The sequence below is a fragment of the Silene latifolia genome, chromosome 1, assembly GCF_048544455.1.
Source record: "Silene latifolia isolate original U9 population chromosome 1, ASM4854445v1, whole genome shotgun sequence".
NCBI lineage: Eukaryota > Viridiplantae > Streptophyta > Magnoliopsida > Caryophyllales > Caryophyllaceae > Silene > Silene latifolia.
In genome coordinates, this window is record NC_133526.1 from 197,137,531 (window position 1) to 197,155,791 (window position 18,261).

General features: G+C 36.1%; 4 protein-coding genes across 9 annotated transcripts; 2 read left to right on the top strand and 2 right to left on the bottom strand.

The window, feature by feature from the left end:
• The first annotated feature begins 734 nt into the window (after window positions 1–734).
• LOC141620805 (xyloglucan galactosyltransferase MUR3-like) lies at window positions 735–2,476 on the top strand. The gene has a single exon (XM_074437596.1). The coding sequence runs from the start codon at window positions 827–829 to the stop codon at window positions 2,390–2,392; it is 1,566 nt and encodes a 521-aa protein (XP_074293697.1). The 5' UTR covers window positions 735–826; the 3' UTR covers window positions 2,393–2,476.
• Window positions 2,477–3,190: 714 nt separating this feature from the next.
• Window positions 3,191–8,047, top strand: LOC141616435 (uncharacterized). Of its 5 annotated transcripts, none has more exons than XM_074433853.1 (5): window positions 3,191–3,385; window positions 4,894–4,944; window positions 5,817–7,173; window positions 7,260–7,439; window positions 7,635–8,047. In XM_074433853.1, exons 3-5 carry the CDS (start codon window positions 5,839–5,841, stop codon window positions 7,854–7,856), a joined length of 1,737 nt encoding a protein of 578 aa, XP_074289954.1. In that variant the 5' UTR covers window positions 3,191–3,385; window positions 4,894–4,944; window positions 5,817–5,838; the 3' UTR covers window positions 7,857–8,047. The 5 variants fall into 5 exon arrangements, with proteins under 5 accessions (XP_074289954.1, XP_074289955.1, XP_074289956.1 ...); XM_074433854.1 differs by having other exon boundaries at window positions 5,827–7,173; XM_074433855.1 differs by having other exon boundaries at window positions 4,902–4,944.
• Window positions 8,048–8,670: 623 nt separating this feature from the next.
• On the bottom strand, window positions 8,671–11,741 carry LOC141616409 (F-box/LRR-repeat protein At2g42720-like). 2 transcript variants are annotated; one of them, XM_074433852.1, is made up of 4 exons: window positions 11,560–11,741; window positions 9,366–10,703; window positions 9,086–9,265; window positions 8,671–8,973 (listed from the first exon to the last, which is right to left on the bottom strand). In XM_074433852.1, exons 2-4 carry the CDS (start codon window positions 10,701–10,703, stop codon window positions 8,719–8,721), a joined length of 1,773 nt encoding a protein of 590 aa, XP_074289953.1. In that variant the 5' UTR covers window positions 11,560–11,741; the 3' UTR covers window positions 8,671–8,718. The 2 variants fall into 2 exon arrangements, with proteins under 2 accessions (XP_074289953.1, XP_074289952.1); XM_074433851.1 differs by having other exon boundaries at window positions 9,366–11,741.
• Window positions 11,742–16,790: 5,049 nt separating this feature from the next.
• Window positions 16,791–18,131, bottom strand: LOC141590567 (protein STRICTOSIDINE SYNTHASE-LIKE 10-like). Its single transcript, XM_074411145.1, has 3 exons — window positions 17,998–18,131; window positions 17,570–17,836; window positions 16,791–17,238 (listed from the first exon to the last, which is right to left on the bottom strand). Exons 1-3 carry the CDS (start codon window positions 18,129–18,131, stop codon window positions 16,800–16,802), a joined length of 840 nt encoding a protein of 279 aa, XP_074267246.1. The 3' UTR covers window positions 16,791–16,799.
• Between the last annotated feature and the right edge of the window lie 130 nt (window positions 18,132–18,261).

The window sequence follows — 18,261 nt, forward strand, 5'->3', positions numbered from 1 at the left end:
CACTTCTCTCTTCAATATCTCTTAAAATATAAGACCAAATAATATGATATGTATACTCATATGAAAGAGCATTTCGTAAGGAATTTAACGGTAACATTTTTATAATTTTTGAACAAATATATTTCTCTAAATATTAAAGTCAAAGACTTACCTCGTAAATGTAAAACGTCATATATTAAAAAATGGAGGGAGTATGTTATATGTTGTAACACAAATTCTTAAACTTAAAACGGATCAAATAAAATAAATGAGACGGAAAAATGACGTCTTAGGACTAACTAAAGGTCAGTCTTTTATATGCTAGTGAGATCATGTTTAACCCTTTTTTATCTTAAAATGTATATTTTCGTCCCCGCAAAACCTAGCTTAACTTACACGTGCTACGCCTTCTAGATTTCAAGTTTATCACTCTCGGCTGGCTTATCTGATATACGTGGTTTGCATGCTATCACGTATATATATCCGAGAATTTACCCAATGCGCACCAAAAATAGCAACTGCAGGTCCCTTCATCATTAAATAAATAAAAAAAAGTTAAAACAAAGTCAACCTAAGTTTAAGCGATCCATGGTTGGACTAGTGCACACTCTACTCCACTAACGGTTATGCCACTTAATTAGCATACTAATTTGCACGTTAATCACGCCTTTTTATTCGTTCATCCCACTACCCAAATCTTCATGCATTAATTTTGTTGTACAATTTCAATTTTCCTTCGAATCTAATCACCGACTTTTACACAATTTAATCCTAGATTTATACACTACCATACATTCACCTTAAATTTCCAAATTTCAAGAACCACAATTCTTAATTTCTAGCAAATATGTCCTCAAAAAAATCATATAACAACCAATTCATACTACAACATAATGAAAAACCCGGTGTCGCGAATTCGTGCTTCGTATCATGGTTTGTTATCCTTACTTTCGTTCTTACACTTTTATTGGTATGTCTCGATAGCTCAACGTACAATGTGTCTTACTTTACTAACGTTAGTATTTTCAATCTCAATACTAGTATTACTACGAGTACGAGTACAATTTCAATTCCAAATTCTGTTGTAAAAAATAAAAACGATTGTGTAGGAAAATATATCTATATACAAGATCTTCCTAGCAAATTCAACTACGATTTGCTCGAAAATTGTAGTACTCTACTACCATGGGCTAGTATGTGCAACTCCCTAGTGAACTCGGGTTTTGGTCCGCGACTAAATGAGTCATCCGATCAAAAGGTTTTCTCTAATTCGAGTTGGTTTAATACAAATCAATTTTCCTTAGAAGTCATATTTCATACTAGAATGAAGCAATATAGATGTTTAACCAACGATTCATCCAAGGCGACCGCTATTTTCGTGCCATTTTATGCAGGGCTAGAGGTCGGACGACATTTATGGATTAATAACTCGTCTATTAAAGATTCGATTTCAATTGAAATGGCGAAGTACATTAAGGAAAAACCGGAGTGGAATAAAATGAACGGTCGAGATCATTTCCTAGTAATCGGAAGGATAACATGGGATTTTCGTAGGGAGAGTAATAAAGACGACGATTGGGGTAACCGTCTTTTTTTTCTACCCGAGGTTAAAAATATGACTAGTTTAATAATCGAGTCTAGTCCTTGGAGTAATTCTGATTTCGCGGTACCATACCCGACTTATTTTCACCCTTCTAATGACCAAGAAATATTTAATTGGCAAGAAAATATGAGGAAGGTACGTCGAAAATTCTTGTTTTCGTTTGTGGGTGCACCAAGGCCACAATTTCAAGATTCGATACGAAATGAGATTATTAATCAATGCTTAAACTCGAAAAATAATCATTGTAAGTTCATGAAATGTGAGGAAAAGTTGAATAATTGCGAAAAACCGAGGAATGTAATGAAATTGTTTCAAAGGTCTGTTTTTTGTTTACAACCTCCAGGGGATTCGTATACTAGAAGATCAGCATTCGACTCGATTCTAGCCGGGTGTATACCGGTATTTTTTCATCCGGCTTCGGCTTATGTCCAATATACATGGCATTTGCCTAAGGAGTATATTAAGTATTCTGTTTTTATACCTATGGAAGATGTAAAGAAAGGGAATTGTAGTATTGAAGAAAGATTATTGAAGATTTCGGAAGCGGAAATCGAAGAAATGAGAGAAGAAGTGATTAAGTTGATTCCTAATGTGGTTTATGCAAGTCCTGAGTATGAATTAGAGAGTTATGAAGATGCATTTGATGTGTCTATTAAGGAGGTTTTGAAAAGGGTTGAGAATATTAAGATGACAATTAAGGAAAGAATTAATTCAAGTTACGGTAATTTTCCTGAAGATTTAAGTTGGAAATATAATTTTTTTGGGGAATTAGAGAATCATGAGTGGGATAGTTATTTTGTTAAGAGTTAAGACACAGATATTTAGATTAAATATACTTGTTTTAGAAGAAAAAATTGATTGTTCATCACTTTGTATTTCCATTTCTTTTTTGTTAATTTTAAAGTAAGTACCATCGTGTTAGTACTACATAGAGAAAATCAAAAATATAACGAGTATTTAAATTGTAGCAACTCATATCAGTCAGTAAACATAAACGTGGATAGTTATTTTGTTAAGAGTTAAGACACAATATTTAGATTAAAGATAGTTGTTCAAAGAAAAAATATTTGAATTGCTCAGTATTTTGTATTTCAATTATACTTTTTTGTTCATTTTAAAGTAGCATCTATGATAATAGAGGTTAAAAATAACGAAAGCACATAAAAATCAAATTAATGTCATTATAAGACCATCCCCAAGCAAGGTCACGAGGTAGGTCGCGACCTTGTTAGGTCGCCTTAATCAACAATTAAACATGAGATTAGCGTGACCTTTTGGTTGCTCTTGACCTTATAAGGTCAATTTGTGACCTCTTTGGTTGCTCTTGGCCTTATGAGGTCAATTGGTGACCCAATAGGTGTCAAATTATCATTGGTCCTAAACAAAACAAAAAGGGTTGGAAGGTGAAAAATGATTGGGTTGATGACCTAGGTCGCGACCTTCTGCTTGGGAGGTGAAAATGGGTCAAGATTAATAAGGTGAGATTAAGAGTAAAATCGGATCACAACCTAATTAGCGCAACCACGGCTTGGGGATGGTCTAAGAACATCACCCAATTCATAAGTTTAAAGTTATTCCATATAAATTGGAAAATTAAATAACTTTTGCAATTTCTCAAAAATTACAAATTTGATGCCTAGGCAAGTGGGCACACGTTAAAACGAATTTTGGCGGCTTTTTTATTCCCCAATTAGAACGTTTGCCTATCTCCAGATTCCCCAAATCCCCAATTCTAAACCCTAAATTGCAAATGGCGGGCTCAATTATAATTCTATTTAATTGATCACTAATGTCAACTCTCAGGTATCTCTCTATTTCTATCATCTAATTTTACTATTATTGTTTAATTTTAATTACCTTCATTTCCGATTTTGTTATTATTTGTGCTAAAATTTACCCAACTTAATTGATTTCCGAGATATTAATTAGTTTGAGCTAATTTCTTTTTAATTTTGTATAGGAGGTATCACGATAAGTCGATAAGCTTATTATGAGACTGTCTTGTATAATAATTAGTCGATAAGCTTGTTGAACTGTTTCCAGCAAGCTTTTAAGCTATATATATGGTTGCTTAGGTACATGCTTACTTATCTAAGCTACTCCCTCCGTCTCAGTCGTTTGATTAGTTATATATATGGTTGTTTAGGTACATGATATTAATTAGTTTGAGTTACTTATCTGTGCTTAATTATGTGTGCAGAGCAAAACCGCGGCTTGAAGTCGCGACTTTGCTCTTAAATCCTACGTGGATCCATTTTCTATAAATAGTTTCAATACAACCCTCATCCTGACATAAAAACATTTCTAGTATTGAGAATTTAGACCGGATTTCACAGTTGCCGAAGCCTATAATCCTTAAGATATTATCTCATCTTCCTTCAGAAGATGCTGCTCGAGCTTCCGTCTTATCCAAAGTCTGGAAAGCCTATTGCGGTTTATTCCCCATTCTTTATTTTGATCAGAAATTATTTGCATTGCGATCCCTGGTTTCTGGTAAAGAAGGCAGTGTAGGGCCTGATATTAATCAAATAAGGGATATGTTTATGGATTCTGTGGATCATCAGTTATCCACTTTTCCGGTGCCATCCAATTAGTTTCACCTATTCGAAAAAAATAGCATTGACCGTGGCCATTAATGATTCCATGAACTTTTCTCGTATCAATAAGTGGATGAAGTTGGTGCGACAAATTAATGTTTCAGACTTTCAGACCTGAGCATTGTTGTGCAAATGGTCGAAGTCATTTGGGATGATGACATCGATTTTACTTCTGGTTTATATGAATTTCCTCTTCCAGTGTTGGCTTCAAAAGGCTTGCGCTCAATTTACGTGCAATGGTGCAAGTTGGGTTGCGACACTTTTGTAGCCAGAAAAGAAATTTTGGGGTAGCAAAATTTCTTCTTGTAATTTAGTATCTTTGCTAAACCGCATATCTATAGATTTCCGATAGTAGAAATAAGCGATTTTAACTATTTTTATGGACCCTTGCTACGATGTAGCTCCCTAGACATGCTGCACTGAAGTTTAATAATGTTTACATGCAAATTGCAATTTAATATATATTGAAGTCTATGAGTTAAATTTTTATTTAATTTAAAGAGATCTTTAATAATAATAATAATACTTCGTATAGTGAATCAATAAAGTAACATTATTCCCTGCTTTCCCGATTCAATCTTATCCGTTTATAAAAAAATACTACTAGAAATGTTGCTTAATTTGGACACCAAGTTGACAAATTGAAAAAAGAATCTTGTTCTTTCCTTGTTCAAGTACACTAAATGGTTCCCTGCTTTCCCCATTCAAACCCAGAATCACAGATGTTGAACTTCTGATTCATTGAGCACCAACCTCATTTCCCAGGTATGTCATCTCCAATTTTGTTTTTACGGGTTTTCTAACGTGTGCCCTAAGGACATACAATAAGAAGTTAATGAAAGAAAGATTCTTTAAAACATATATCCCCTTAGGGCACATGTTAGAAAAACCGTTATTATTATTATCATTATTGATGCTCAAATGACAAATGTACCTATTGTTGAATAAAATAAAATTAAACTTTATTAGAATGTGTGATAGAGTACTTGGCAGTTGGTATTATTAGTGAGTTTGATTAGTATATCTAATGTACTTGATCTTGGAACTATTTTCTAGTACAAGTTTTCGAGTGACCCCGTCATTTGTTTAATATTCGCTCGGTTGAGTCCGTACTATGATTTTCCTTACTAAATTTAGTAAGAATTTACACTATAAATCACTCGTTCTTGCCATTTTATTAGTTTTTCTTTAAACCACCAAAAATAGAAAGTAGGGCTGTAGGACAATATAAAATTATAAATGGGGTGGAATGAGTACCTCCCAATGAATAAAAACGGTAAATAAATCATTGGGACGTAGAGAGTAATTACTCGGAACCAAGACTTTTTTTTTATCTTCACTGACGAGCTTTATCGCAAGCTCTTGAAGTAAGCACAAATGGTGTAATTCGATGTTTCTGGTTGAGAATGATTACATATTTTTTGTAATGGAAACAGAATCGGGAGTAGACATTAGTGGCCTAATCACTATGGGTTTCCCGTTTCCGTCATTAGACAGATGACTCCTCTGGATCCAGAAGGAAGTTTTTAATGTTTTAATTTGTTTGACACTTACATGGTCTTACAATTTACGAAGGACTTATATCGTTTGTCTGATAATCGACAACGACTGGTATTCTCTTTTGAGCTGTAAAATAGGGTTGTGCAGGGGTTGGAGAGGATGGCGACTCCTGGCAATAAAGATATTGATGGGATTGAGAATTTGGATCGGATTTCACAATTACCGGAGCATATGATCCTTAACATATTATCGCGTATTCCTTTAGAAGATTCTGCTCGAGCAGCCATCTTATCTAAGACCTGGAAAAACTTTTGCAGCTTATACCCCATTCTTTATTTCGACCAGAACTTATTTGCATTGCAATCCCTTGTTTCTGCTAATAAAGGCGGCGGAGAGCCTGATATTAATCAAATAAGGGGTATGTTTATGGATAGTGTGGATTATCAGTTGTCTAGAGTCAGGCAACGAGATTCACCTATTCGAAAATTGGCATTGTCAGTGGCCATTAATGATTCCATGTACTTCTCCCGTGTCGACCAATGGATGGAATTGGTGAGACAAATTAATGTTGAAGACTTGTGTGTCACTGTGCAAACCGTTGACTTTATGTGGGATGATGGCATCTATAAGTCATCTGTAGTATATGAGTTTCCGCTCTCAGTGTTGGCTTCAAAAGGCTTGCGTTCAGCGTGTATTCAAGGGTGCAAGTTAGGTTGTGAGACATTGGTAGGTGACCCCATCAACGAATTTTTCTCTCTGCAGCGATTGTGCTTGTCACATGTTTTTATGGATGAGCATGTGGTAGAGAACCTGATAAAGTGTTGTCAAGGGATTGAAACACTAGTCCTTGATAACTGCTCTGTTGACCTTATATTTCTTGAGCTCTCGAAGTTTCCCAAGCTCAAAAAGGCTGTCGTCAGAGTTGTGGTTGGCAAACTCGATTATGTTGACGTTGTAGACACTAATCTTGAATACCTCAAATGTGATGCTGATACTGAACTTCATATCAGCCCTTCTGCTTGTGCTGGTATTAGAGAACTGGCCTTGGACTGGTGCATCATTAACCAGCCTTACCTGTTTAAAGACCTTACCGTTACATTTCCAGTTCTTGAAGAAGCAGATTTTTATATACATGATACAGATACATTAAAAGCAACGAATAATGTTCTGAGGAAGTTAACATTTTATAGTTATGGCTCAGTTCGTGTGAAGGAGGTTCATATTGACTGTCCCAGTTTAACGTTGCTTGATTTTTCGACTCAAGGTCTGACAGAATTCTATGTTGATTGTCCGAAACTGAGGGTGTTCACCTATCGTGGTACTACAGTTCCTGATCATGTTTTCTGTAGTTCAATGGCGGATCTAGAGGAGAGCCGTTGTACTATTACTATGTATGAGGCTTATGACACATTGTGGTTAGTTAAGTTGCGAGCATTCCTTATACTCGTAATAGGAAATGTGACCAATGTTAAACTGACCTTTACATTGCCAATGGTGAGTACCTTCTTTTCACTAGGCTCTTTCATTTTCTTGCTTTTTATAAATATAGTTCATGGATTTCATTCATTTTGTTTTGTCAGGCAAAATTCGAACCCGAGAAAGTAGAGGCAATTGAAGTTTCCTCGCGATACAATGTTCACTTGAGCCTCGTTTTTCCCAGCAACATGCTGCAAAGTATAGCTGCCCTTATGGATGGCCTGCTCTGGATCATTCGCCCAACCACCTTTACCGTCAGTTGTGAAACATATAATGTCGTAAAGGTAATTATAATTTGCTTGCTGCTATATTCACTGATTCTTCTCATTTATAATTTGCTTGTTGCTCAAACATGAAAGCAAATTGTTCTGCTCCATCAATGAAAGCGAATAATTAATTTTGTTTAAATTATTTAATTTCGTTTAAAACCAATTTATCCCGCTTATTTGCTTTTGTGATTGCACTTTGCACTTTTGCAGTACTTGTGCGAAAATTTGTTTAAGAAACAAGAGGACAATATTTGTGACGAGCAGCTAACTCCTTCTCTTCCGTGCTGGATGCATCAACTAGAAGATTTCCATGTTGAGTGCCCGTTGGATGTTCCGGTTACAAAGAAGAATTTAGCCGTTGTTCCTGAGCAATGTCGAACCCTTACCACGAAACAAGTTCGTTTCATTTTTCACTGGTGTTATAATCGATAGGGAATGGTCTTTCAAATTATTTTTATGTTAGGGGGATCTTGATTTAGGTGGGTGGAAGGAACCTGGAATTGTACTACATTCCTATAATAAGTGTCTTACTGACATACTTGAAAATTTGAAGAACAATATGGTTTAGAATGAGCACTTCTCCGGGGATGAAAGACAAGATTAGAAATATTTCTTATCAGAAACGGTATTTGTGACCGCAGCTGCACACAGAAACAGTATCATAGGTTAAGTTCCCGTGGAACGGCCTATTAGACTCGTGGGACGCCAAGATTATGTCATATATTAACATAGTAATCTATCATTTATTTCAAGGAACACAGAATTGGGGCTTACTAATTATCTGCAGAGAATTCTACATATAACTTTGTTCCTTTTCGTTTACAAATTGCTACTGCTTGATAATAAATCGTATAGAACATGTTAAGTCGCAGGGAGTAGCAATTTGTCAACGAAAATGTACTTGGTAAAGAAAGTTAAATAAAAAAAGGAATACGCTTATGAAGATACTCTCCATAGACGCGCGGGGGAGGGGGGTGTTGGGAGGCTAGTAGGCTCACCTCTGCTTTCGTTTGAAGATTTCGAAATTTTTAGTTAAATTTTTCTAACTTTTTGGAGGTTTTATTATACAATTACCTTTTTACCCCCCTTGATTTCAAAATCCTGGTCCTGCCACTGATTATCACATGTTACATCCACGACATCTCGATTATGCCATGGCATGATTGATGCCTCACAATCTCACGTTTACACCATTAGGGGAATTAGGCTAATGTTTTCAAGTACATCAGTGATGCAACCATAGAGATACATTAAAATGGTCAATCTTTTCCAACCAAAAAAAAAAACATTTAAGCTAAATAGTTGTTTTCTCTAATTTATAACACCAGTGAAACTTGAAACAAATTTTGTTTCTACTAGCTCCATGATCTCCGCGGTTTGCGATAGCTCGACACTGCCCCGGCAAAGACGCCAAATTCTGCTTTATGTCGGAAATATCCAACGAGGTCTCAACTTGAAAATCTTCTATTTGATGCAACCAACATGGTTGATGAATTTGCTCACCACCAATCTTGTCTTGGGATTTCTTTACCAAGTTTTCACACAAGTACTACAAAATAAGAACCCCGAAATTAAATAAGAGCGAGCCCGTTTCTCATTTAAAAAAAATAGGAACTAAATAAAATTTAGTGAAACTACAAATTAAACTAGATTTAAAATACCTCTACAAGATAATAGGTTCTGTAATTAACTGTCAAGGTGGTCGGACGAATGATCCAGAGCACGGCATCCACAAGAGCAGCTACATTTTGCATGCTGGGATTTATAAGGTTAAGGCTTAAGTTAACATCGTATTGTGGGGAAGCTTGAACTGATTTTACTTCCTCGGGTTTAAATGTTTCCTTGCAAATCAAATCAAACACATCAGTATAGGGAAACATTAGCTGAAATGCAAGAAATGAACGACCTGGCGAAAAGAAGGCGGAAAAATCTTGTACCTACCATTGGCAAAGAAAATAATAGGGAAACATTAGTTGAACTTGCCATAATAAGTTCCAGGAATACCCTCAATTGAAAAAACCACGACTCGTCATAAGCGCCATAGGTAGAAATACTACAGCTGCTCTCCTCTAGATCAGCTACTGACCTGATGAAAAGCCGCTCAGGAACTGTATCTCCCTCATAACGGAAGACCCTCAATTTTGGACAATCAACATACAAATTCGTCATACCATAAGTTGTAAAATCAAGCAATGTTAAACTGGGACAATCAATATAAACCTGCTCCACGCATATAGGACCAAGACTTACAAACTTCAGCTTCTTCAGAACATTACTGGTAGCGTTCAACGTATCTGTATCACGTATATCGACGACTTCTATTTCTTCAATAAGTGGAAATGTAGCCGTAAGATCTTTAAAAAGGTTGGGGTGGTTAACGATACAATCCACCAAAGTGAACTCTCTAATGCGAGCACAATCATTAGGGCCAATATGACATTCAGATTCAGCATCACATTTGAAGCATTCAAGATTTGTGTTGGTAATGTCAACACAATCGATCCAACCATCCTCAATTTCGATAAGAGCTTTTTTTAGCTTTGGAAACTTCGAGAGCTCTAAGACGTTGGGCCTTATAGCGCAGTTATCCAAGACTAGAATTTCAATCCCCTGACAACGCGTAGCCAGGGTCTCCATCACATTTTCACCTATGGAAACATGTGACAAGCACAACCGTTGTAGAGAAGAAAATGAAACTTCGCTAGCAAATGTTTCATGACCCAACATACACCCTCGAATATAAACAGAACGCAAGCTTTTTGAAGCCAACAATGAAAACGGAAACTTATATAATGCATTTCCAGCACTCGCCCGCACTGGCCACCAGAAATCAACAATTTGTACAAATATACACAAGTCCTCAACATTCATTTGTTTTACGAACTCCAACCATTTATCAACACGAGAGTAATACAGGGAGTCATTAATCACCACGGTCAACGATAATTTTCGAATAGGAGAATCTAACTGGCTAACTCTAGTTAAGTGACAATCCACATAATCCAAGAACATATCCCTTATTAGATAGACATGCGGTCCACAACCTTCTTTACTAGATACCAGTGATTGCAATGCAAATAAGTTATGATCGAAATGAAGAATGGGGTATAAGCTGCAAAAGTTTTTCCAGGTCTTAGATAAGATGGATGCTCGACCAGAATCTTCTAAAGGAAGATAAGATAATATGTGAAGGATGATAGGCTCCGGCAACTCTGAAATACGATCCAAATTCTCAATCCTTAAAATCTTTTTACTGTCACAAGATGTCATCCTCTCCATCTTCATAACAAGTGAACACGAGAAAAAAGTAAGTCGACAAAATATCAACTGAACCCGTCTATATTATGAGTTATGAGTTATGACCAACGACAAGAATAACAAAGTCTTAGTGTGATCGGCTAAAATGGATCATAATTTGAAACCTTTACTGTAAAGAGTTCATTTTTCTTTCATGACAATTTATTCTACTCCATAACATTTAGTTCAGCAAAGTTCATTATCCTCCATTCACGTTCAATTTGAGATCATCAATATAGTACTCCGTATCACCAATGATACCATAACCAAAAGGTTTGGGGTTCGACTACTCTTGGCTACATTTGCCCGCAAGGGTGAAGTCTAGTAGTTAAAACTTGGGTGAAATTCGTAGGAGACTCACGTTCAAGCCTCTCCAAGAGTAAAATCTTGTGAAGTATTCTTGGCCTGAGTCAAAGTCTAATAAACTTCGAGCCTGCTGTCACCCTATGGTGGCTTACCTGGTATACATGGTTTGCAGGTCATCACCTACACCCGAGGGTTTATCCAGTGCGCACCAAAGGTAGCGGCTGGATAGCAAATAAGGGTGGAGGGAAAGGAAAGGGGAAGGATTTGGAGGGATTCATTTTCCATCCTTCAAGGCAAATCAAAATCTCTCCATAATACTATAATAGGAGAGATTTGGAGAAAAATTGTCCCATATCCAATTTCGCCTCCTCTCCCCTCTCTTTCCCTCCACTTTTGCTATCCAAACACATACGGACTGTTTTAGTCCCGTTTATTCCGATCAAATCACGAGACCGCAGAAATCATATAAAGTTGATAACTTAAGCAAAAACAATAATCTAGAATAGTGAAAGAGGAGAGACAGTGGACAAACCTGGAAGTTGATTTTTTTGGTCTAAATCAATTATTATCGTCGACAATAATGAGTAATTCCGTCGCCGAGTGCTCTCTCAATGATTACAATCAAATTATGAATTGCAATTTAGGGGTTCAATTAGAAAAAATTAACCGTCAAAAACTCGTCAGTCCAAAGTATACAAGTCACTAATCTCACTATGTGCACTTGTTGATTTTATAGTTGTCGGGTTATTTTAAGTCAGATTAATTTAGGCGAGAAAAAAGATTGCGCATTTGATGCTAGTGTTACCCAGTAGGTTTCTTGAGAGACGGTCTTTTAATAAGTTTTCTTGAGAAACAAGTGTACAATTTTAATAAAAAGTGGTACTAAAGGTAATAAAATAGGTATCATGATTACTGATAAAATGGGTACAATTATTATGTAAATAAGTACGAAATTACTATGTTACATCAACAACAAAAAGGGTACGAAATACAAATAAAAGGGTACGAAAGATTGGTCTCTCAATAACTTAGTGAGAGACCGTCTCTCTCAAGTTTTAGTGTTACCTTAGACCCTTTTGTTTATGAGCATACATGATTTTTTTCTGAGCATATTGTATACAAGGTAGTTTATTTTTGCCTTACGTATTTTTCCCATCACAACACTTTTTTCACCAAATTTTGCATTTGGCTGCCTCTCACTAAAACTTCAAATCTAATTCTCCCCTACCTTCCCTCTGTTATTGAATATTTAAACTCCTTGGGCGAGTTACAGGTTTGGTCATTTCGGGTTCGGGTAAAATACGGGTCGAGTTTATTTCGGGTTTGAAAAATATGGGTTTATACGGACGGGTTTCAAGTCGGAATAGAGTCAAAACGGGGCAGATTAACGCCTTTTTAATTTTTTTTTCTTTAATTCTACGTATACACACATAATTATTCTTAAATTTTTATTATTACCTAGTTTAATACTCCCTTCTATTCGTAATAACTCTCCTTATTAGAGGGCGGCACGGGAATTAAGAGTGTTTGAATTAAATAAGCTAAAGTATTGTGGTAGGGTGGATAATTGGAGAGAGGGAAAGTATTGTGGGATATTATTGTGGGATTATGTGATTAAAATAAGTATTGTTGTGGGGTGAGTTGATTAAAATAAGATAAAGTATTGTATTATGGGTTATTTGATGGTTCAAAGTTTAACCTCGCAAATGCACGGTTGTCATTGCACAATATTATGGTAGAATCCACAAGGAGCATGAGAGATTACCCGAACCCGAAAATGACCCAACCGCTAAGAACCTGCCCATTTAAGGTCAAGACCCGCCCACTCTGTCACCCGACCTATAAATAGGTAAATTTATTAAAACATGCATTTAAAACAAATCAAACTAATATAAAATGATACTGTAAAAATTATCTAAACAAATAAAACAGTTCGTGTACCCTCACCTCGTAATTTATTCTTTTTACACATGTTCATAAATTTTTAGGTTAATTTAGGGTTTAGGTAATAATTGTAATTCATAGTCTTCACTGATTTTGTTCAATGTCTTTGTTTAATTACTTTTTTGCGAAGTAATTAGGGTTTATTTTAGTCTTCTTTTGTTCGATGGACTCTGATTTTGGCAAGAATGCCGAGTAAAATCCTGTTACGATTCAGGTCTGTCTGTAAACCTTGGTGCTCTATAATTGATGGCGCTGATTTTGTTTACTTGCATGATGTTTGATGACACTTCGTAGAGCTGATACTTTCAGGAAAACCGGTCACAATCTAATGAGTTCAGGAAATGACAATTCTCGAGGGATTTGTAATGGGTTGAGTATAAATGGGTTAATTTTAACGTGGGAATTTGTTGATAAAAGCAAGAAATGATATTGTGGAACCCAAGTATTAGAAAATCGAATTTTTTTCTTAAATGGGGTTCAAATCCAAAGTAATTACAAAAATGGGGTTCATTTCAAAGTATTTACAAGAAATGGGTCCACGTCATTAATCTTTATTTTTTTTTTACATAAAATTGAACTTCTCGCTGCCTCACACAGCGAGTAGTCATCAGTTTGCTATTTAAACAATTCCCTCGACACTCTACCTTCGGCGTCTCCGTTCTCCTTGCCCCTTAATTTAAAGTATGTGCACCATGAGTCTATGAATAATTAAATTACTCGCGCTGCAATTGAAGAAGAAGAAGAAGAGAGTTGTGGTGGTAGTTTCGTTGAACGTATGTGCACCGAAATCGTAAAAGCAAGTTTGTGAGCGGCTATATTGCGGGTCATTTTCTGTCATAACTACAAAGCTAATAACCCAAAAAAAAATATTTGTATAGGATAACCAAAGTAAGAAGAAGATAATGATGGTGGTAGTTTGCTGTTTTGTGGTCGGAGCAAGGAGAACGGAGACGCCAAATGTAGAGTGTCGAGGGAATTGTTTAAATGGCAAACTAATGACTACTCGCTGTGTGAGGCAGCGAGAAGTTCAATTTTATGTAAAAAAATAAAGATTAATGACGTGGACCCATTTTTTGTAAATACTTTGAAATGAACCCCATTTTTGTAATTACTTTGGATTTGAACCCCATTTAAGAAAAAAATTCTAGAAAATCATTGTTAATTCCTTCCCATTTGCATGGTAAGACTGCTTTTGTATTTGGATTCGCTCCTTCGACTAAGGAATATAAAATCCTCGCTATCACGTTTGGTGAAACTCCGGGTACTCAGGGTCCGTTTGGATACAATTTTAGGAAGGAAAGGGAGGGGAGGGGGAGTGAGGGGAGGTGAAGGGAGGGGAGAGAAGGGGAGGGCAAATAGGATGTGGGTGTTTGGATAACAAAAATTATGAAGGGAAATGGAAGGGGAGGAAGGAGGGAGATGAAGAATGGATGGAGGATTAAAGGATGCTGGTGATATAATTAGAGTACAAATAATGTTTTCTTTCCAAATCTTGCCACCCTTGGAAAGATTATAATTTGTTCTATAGGAGGGAAAATAAGTCATCTCATTTCTCTCCCCATCCATTTCCTTTCTCCCATATTTTTTATCCAAACAAAGGAAATTAAATCCCTCCCTTTCCCTCCCCTCCCCTTCTCTCCAATTCCTTCAATCCAAACGGACCCCCAGTGTTGCACAAAGGAAATGGAGCTCAGGATGACGTCTTTCGTGTAAATTAGAAAATACTTTCTCTTATGGATGATATTCGGAAAAGCCTCTGCTCGTAAACAAAGGATACGGCCGTTGCTACTTGTTGTTCATCTTGCTGTTTGATTAGCTAGAATTATTATTATTATTCATTATCCATTGTCTAAACTACTTGCTTTAATGTCCTTCATTTTGCTGCTATTGGTTGTGGTGCTCGTAGTTATGGCCTTTTTTTTACGATCTGGTTATATTGTTTGCAGCTGGATCAGATACATTGCATATTGCATGAGGACATGCCTTTACAGATGATGATTGTTACGCTTATAAAGCTCTCTTTGTCTTTCTGGGACTCATTCTGGGACTTTTGACGTGTTATCTCTTCTGAGTATTGTTCATTTTTCCGGGTGTGCGCTGTGCTGTATCAAGGTGATTGAACTTAGTACCCGAAGTATATATCTGATACATACTCCCTCCATTCCGATCTTTTTTTTTTTCCTTTTTGTGAAATATATATTTTTTTTTTTAGGGTACTTTTTGTGAAAGATATTTTAGTTAAAGGTAAATAAATGATTGAAAGAAAAGGAGTATTTTGTATTATGGCACAGGCGAGGGATAAGAATGATAGCTATTGGGAATTTTTGTCGATTCTAAGTCGACTGTTCTGGTTTTTAAGCTCAAGAAAGAAATAGATGAGTTTGAGGCATATGATTTTGATGTCGATGTTTTGGGCTAGAGGCCAAATGTCGAATATGATATGAACTATGAATAAGCCACTCTCATTTCCTGAATTATTTACGTATTTTAAAATTCTCCTTTACATGTTTTGAAAAATATACCGAGAATATCTTATTTTAATGGTTATGATAGATGATGTATAATGGATAATGAATTCCACGTTCCAATATGATCGCCTCTGTCCCTTATATAAGTTTAATGAAATAAAGGGAGTATAACATTTAGTAACTTTGTTACTATAACTTTAAACTATCATTAAACAATAGGTCTTGGTATAGACGGGTGGGGCGAATAGACGGGTAAAGAACTCTAATAAAATGGGTAGGGGACAAGGTGGGGCACCCCCATGTGCTTCCCACTTTATGGCAAATGGGTATTTTATGAGAGGAAATGGTATCCGTCTATACGTATAGACGGATAGTGTCCGTCTATAATGAGAATTTATAATCATTAAAATGCCTCCTTATGGTTGGGAGGTTGTCTGCTCGAATACTGGAACTTCCACTTGATATCTTTATCGTCGAATTTTATTAACAATATCATTAGCTTAGTGTCTTAATAAATGATCTCGCTTATGCTAGATAAACGGGGTCAATGTACATCATTAGAGCAACTTCAATGGATAGCTACAATCTTTTAGTGGTAAACTGTTTCATCATTTCAAGCAACCCTGTTTTTCGGCTACAAAGTCGTTTAGTGGTAAACTACAATACCATGTAGCTTGTATGGGTCACACAAGTTAAATTACTATTTTAACTTTAATTTTATTCAATTTTTACACTATTATTCAAAACATTCAATTTCAAGCATGTAGCTTGTGCAAGCTACATTAGCTTTCAAGCATACATTACTTTTTCTTCCTCAATGGTTATGTTGTAGCTAGGTAATTTATGTAAATTGCAAGCAGGTCCAAAAATTGTACCATTGGAGTTGCTCTTATACCCCTGCATCGAAAACATAGAGAGCTTGCATCGACAAACTTATGCTTCACTATATTTATATTTATATTTACCTTATCGTAAAGCCAGAGAATAACAAGTCTTTGACTCTACTAAAAATTTGAAGGAGTCGTCGAGTTTATAAACATTTGTGCCTCTTCTGCCTGCATGGGAATCGAAAACATGGACAGAAAGGCAGCTAGGCAGTTACAACGGCGGCCGTATATGTATGTTATTGTGCGAGTTGCGATCAAGTTAAATGGAATACACACTAAACTACTGTCCGACTATGCATGCCGATTGTCCATGATTCCCATATTGTACGTAATTCCATGCTATTTATATGATTATGTTTATTATTGCTACAACGGTTAAAGAGCAAAGAAAAATAATAACGGAATTCAAAATTAAAACGTTTATGCAAATGTATACAAAATATACTTATCAAATGGACCTTAAATACCAAATACTATAAACTATAATGAAGATAACGTTGAATAACAGATCCGATCCAAATGCTATTACGAAATTCGAGAACGTCGCTTGCATCGACAATCATTGGTGTAGCCAGACTTTCTATAATTTCTCCGAATTGGTTCAACTTAACAGGCTTGGAGGGATTCTGGGCTACCCAAAATTCACCTTTCTTGTTCCGATTAATATTATCAGGCCTGCCGTTAAGTTTTACAAAAATCTCAGAAGTTCCGGCTTTTGGCCCAGCGAGCCAAAGTCTTCTTATTTGAGATGCAGTTGTTTCGGCGATGAGGACAAAGTCTTTCTTTTCGCTTAAGGCAACCCCGTTTGCAAAAGCCAAACCATCCATCAACACGCTGACACTTTTAGTCCTTGGATCATACTTCAGTAATCGTCCCGTGTGATCGAAACTCCTCATCGCTCGTACATATTCCCTAAAACACAAATTACATACCGTATATAAGTTGGGTTTCTTTTTCTACAAAGAAAATTCGCCATAATAAATAATTTTAATGCTAATAAGCTAATTTAGTTAGGATTATGATTAAATTAAACTATTTGACATACATATATCGATATTGTAATACATCAAATAAACAAGCATCATAAATCTTCATTTAGTCAACGTTATTTATGTCATGAATTTACGTGCGACAAACTATTATGGGGTGATTAATTTGAACCACGTTTACGACAATATTTCAATATCAATTATCGAACGTAATGAAAAGAGTAAAAAAAAAAGTTGAGATATGGAGCAATTACCATCGATGATACTTGGTACTGGTATCAGTGAAGTAAATAACACCGGAGTCGGAGTCAATATCCAATGCATTTAAAAATCGAAATGGAACTCCGGCGACACCCGTAGAAACTGGCGTAGCGACACCGCCCCTACTACCCACTTTCATCAAACCCATGCTTGAATCGGCTATATAGAGCTCGCAGGTTCTCATATCAAACTTTAATCCCAAGGGCCTTCCACAATATTGCTCATTTGCTGGATTATCATGTCCATCGCAGAATCTTGGCCTACAAAAATTTACCAAACGCTCAATCTCTCGAAAAATGGTTGGTTATTATATGCTAAAAATATCCAACGAGAACAATAATTATATGATTAGTAACCTTCATACAAGCCAGGTACATAAGTCGTGATTATGAAACAAAATTATAGGATTGAAGAAACATACCTATGTGGGCTAGTTATAGCGAATTCGGTCCACCCTTTTGTGCGACCTTCCCACTTTATAATACGGCCATCAGAGATACCCGCATAAGGACCGTGGCCTTTACAATCAAAGGCCACAGACTCGGGTCCGCTCATGTACGGACCTAATGGGAGGTGATGATATTCCCTAGATTGAGTCGTAATAATAAGAAAACTACAGAGAACCCCAAGAACAATGAGAACAATATTATGAAAATTAAACATGGCGTTGATATCTGAAGAGTTT

Coding starts and splice junctions, on each gene's coding strand:
- LOC141620805 (XM_074437596.1), top strand. CDS start 827: ATGTCCTCAAAAAAATCATATAACAACCAATTCATACTACAACATAAT.
- LOC141616435 (XM_074433853.1), top strand. CDS start 5,839: ATGGCGACTCCTGGCAATAAAGATATTGATGGGATTGAGAATTTGGAT. Junction 7,174..7,259: donor TGACCTTTACATTGCCAATG/GTGAGTACCTTC, acceptor TTGTTTTGTCAG/GCAAAATTCGAACCCGAGAA. Junction 7,440..7,634: donor AAACATATAATGTCGTAAAG/GTAATTATAATT, acceptor GCACTTTTGCAG/TACTTGTGCGAAAATTTGTT.
- LOC141616409 (XM_074433851.1), bottom strand. CDS start 10,709: ATGAAGATGGAGAGGATGACATCTTGTGACAGTAAAAAGATTTTAAGG. Junction 9,266..9,365: donor TATTATTTTCTTTGCCAATG/GTAGGTACAAGA, acceptor TTGATTTGCAAG/GAAACATTTAAACCCGAGGA. Junction 8,974..9,085: donor GAACCTATTATCTTGTAGAG/GTATTTTAAATC, acceptor CTTATTTTGTAG/TACTTGTGTGAAAACTTGGT.
- LOC141590567 (XM_074411145.1), bottom strand. CDS start 18,131: ATGAGCGGACCCGAGTCTGTGGCCTTTGATTGTAAAGGCCACGGTCCT. Junction 17,837..17,997: donor GCTATAACTAGCCCACATAG/GTATGTTTCTTC, acceptor AAATTTTTGTAG/GCCAAGATTCTGCGATGGAC. Junction 17,239..17,569: donor AGTACCAAGTATCATCGATG/GTAATTGCTCCA, acceptor TTTGTGTTTTAG/GGAATATGTACGAGCGATGA.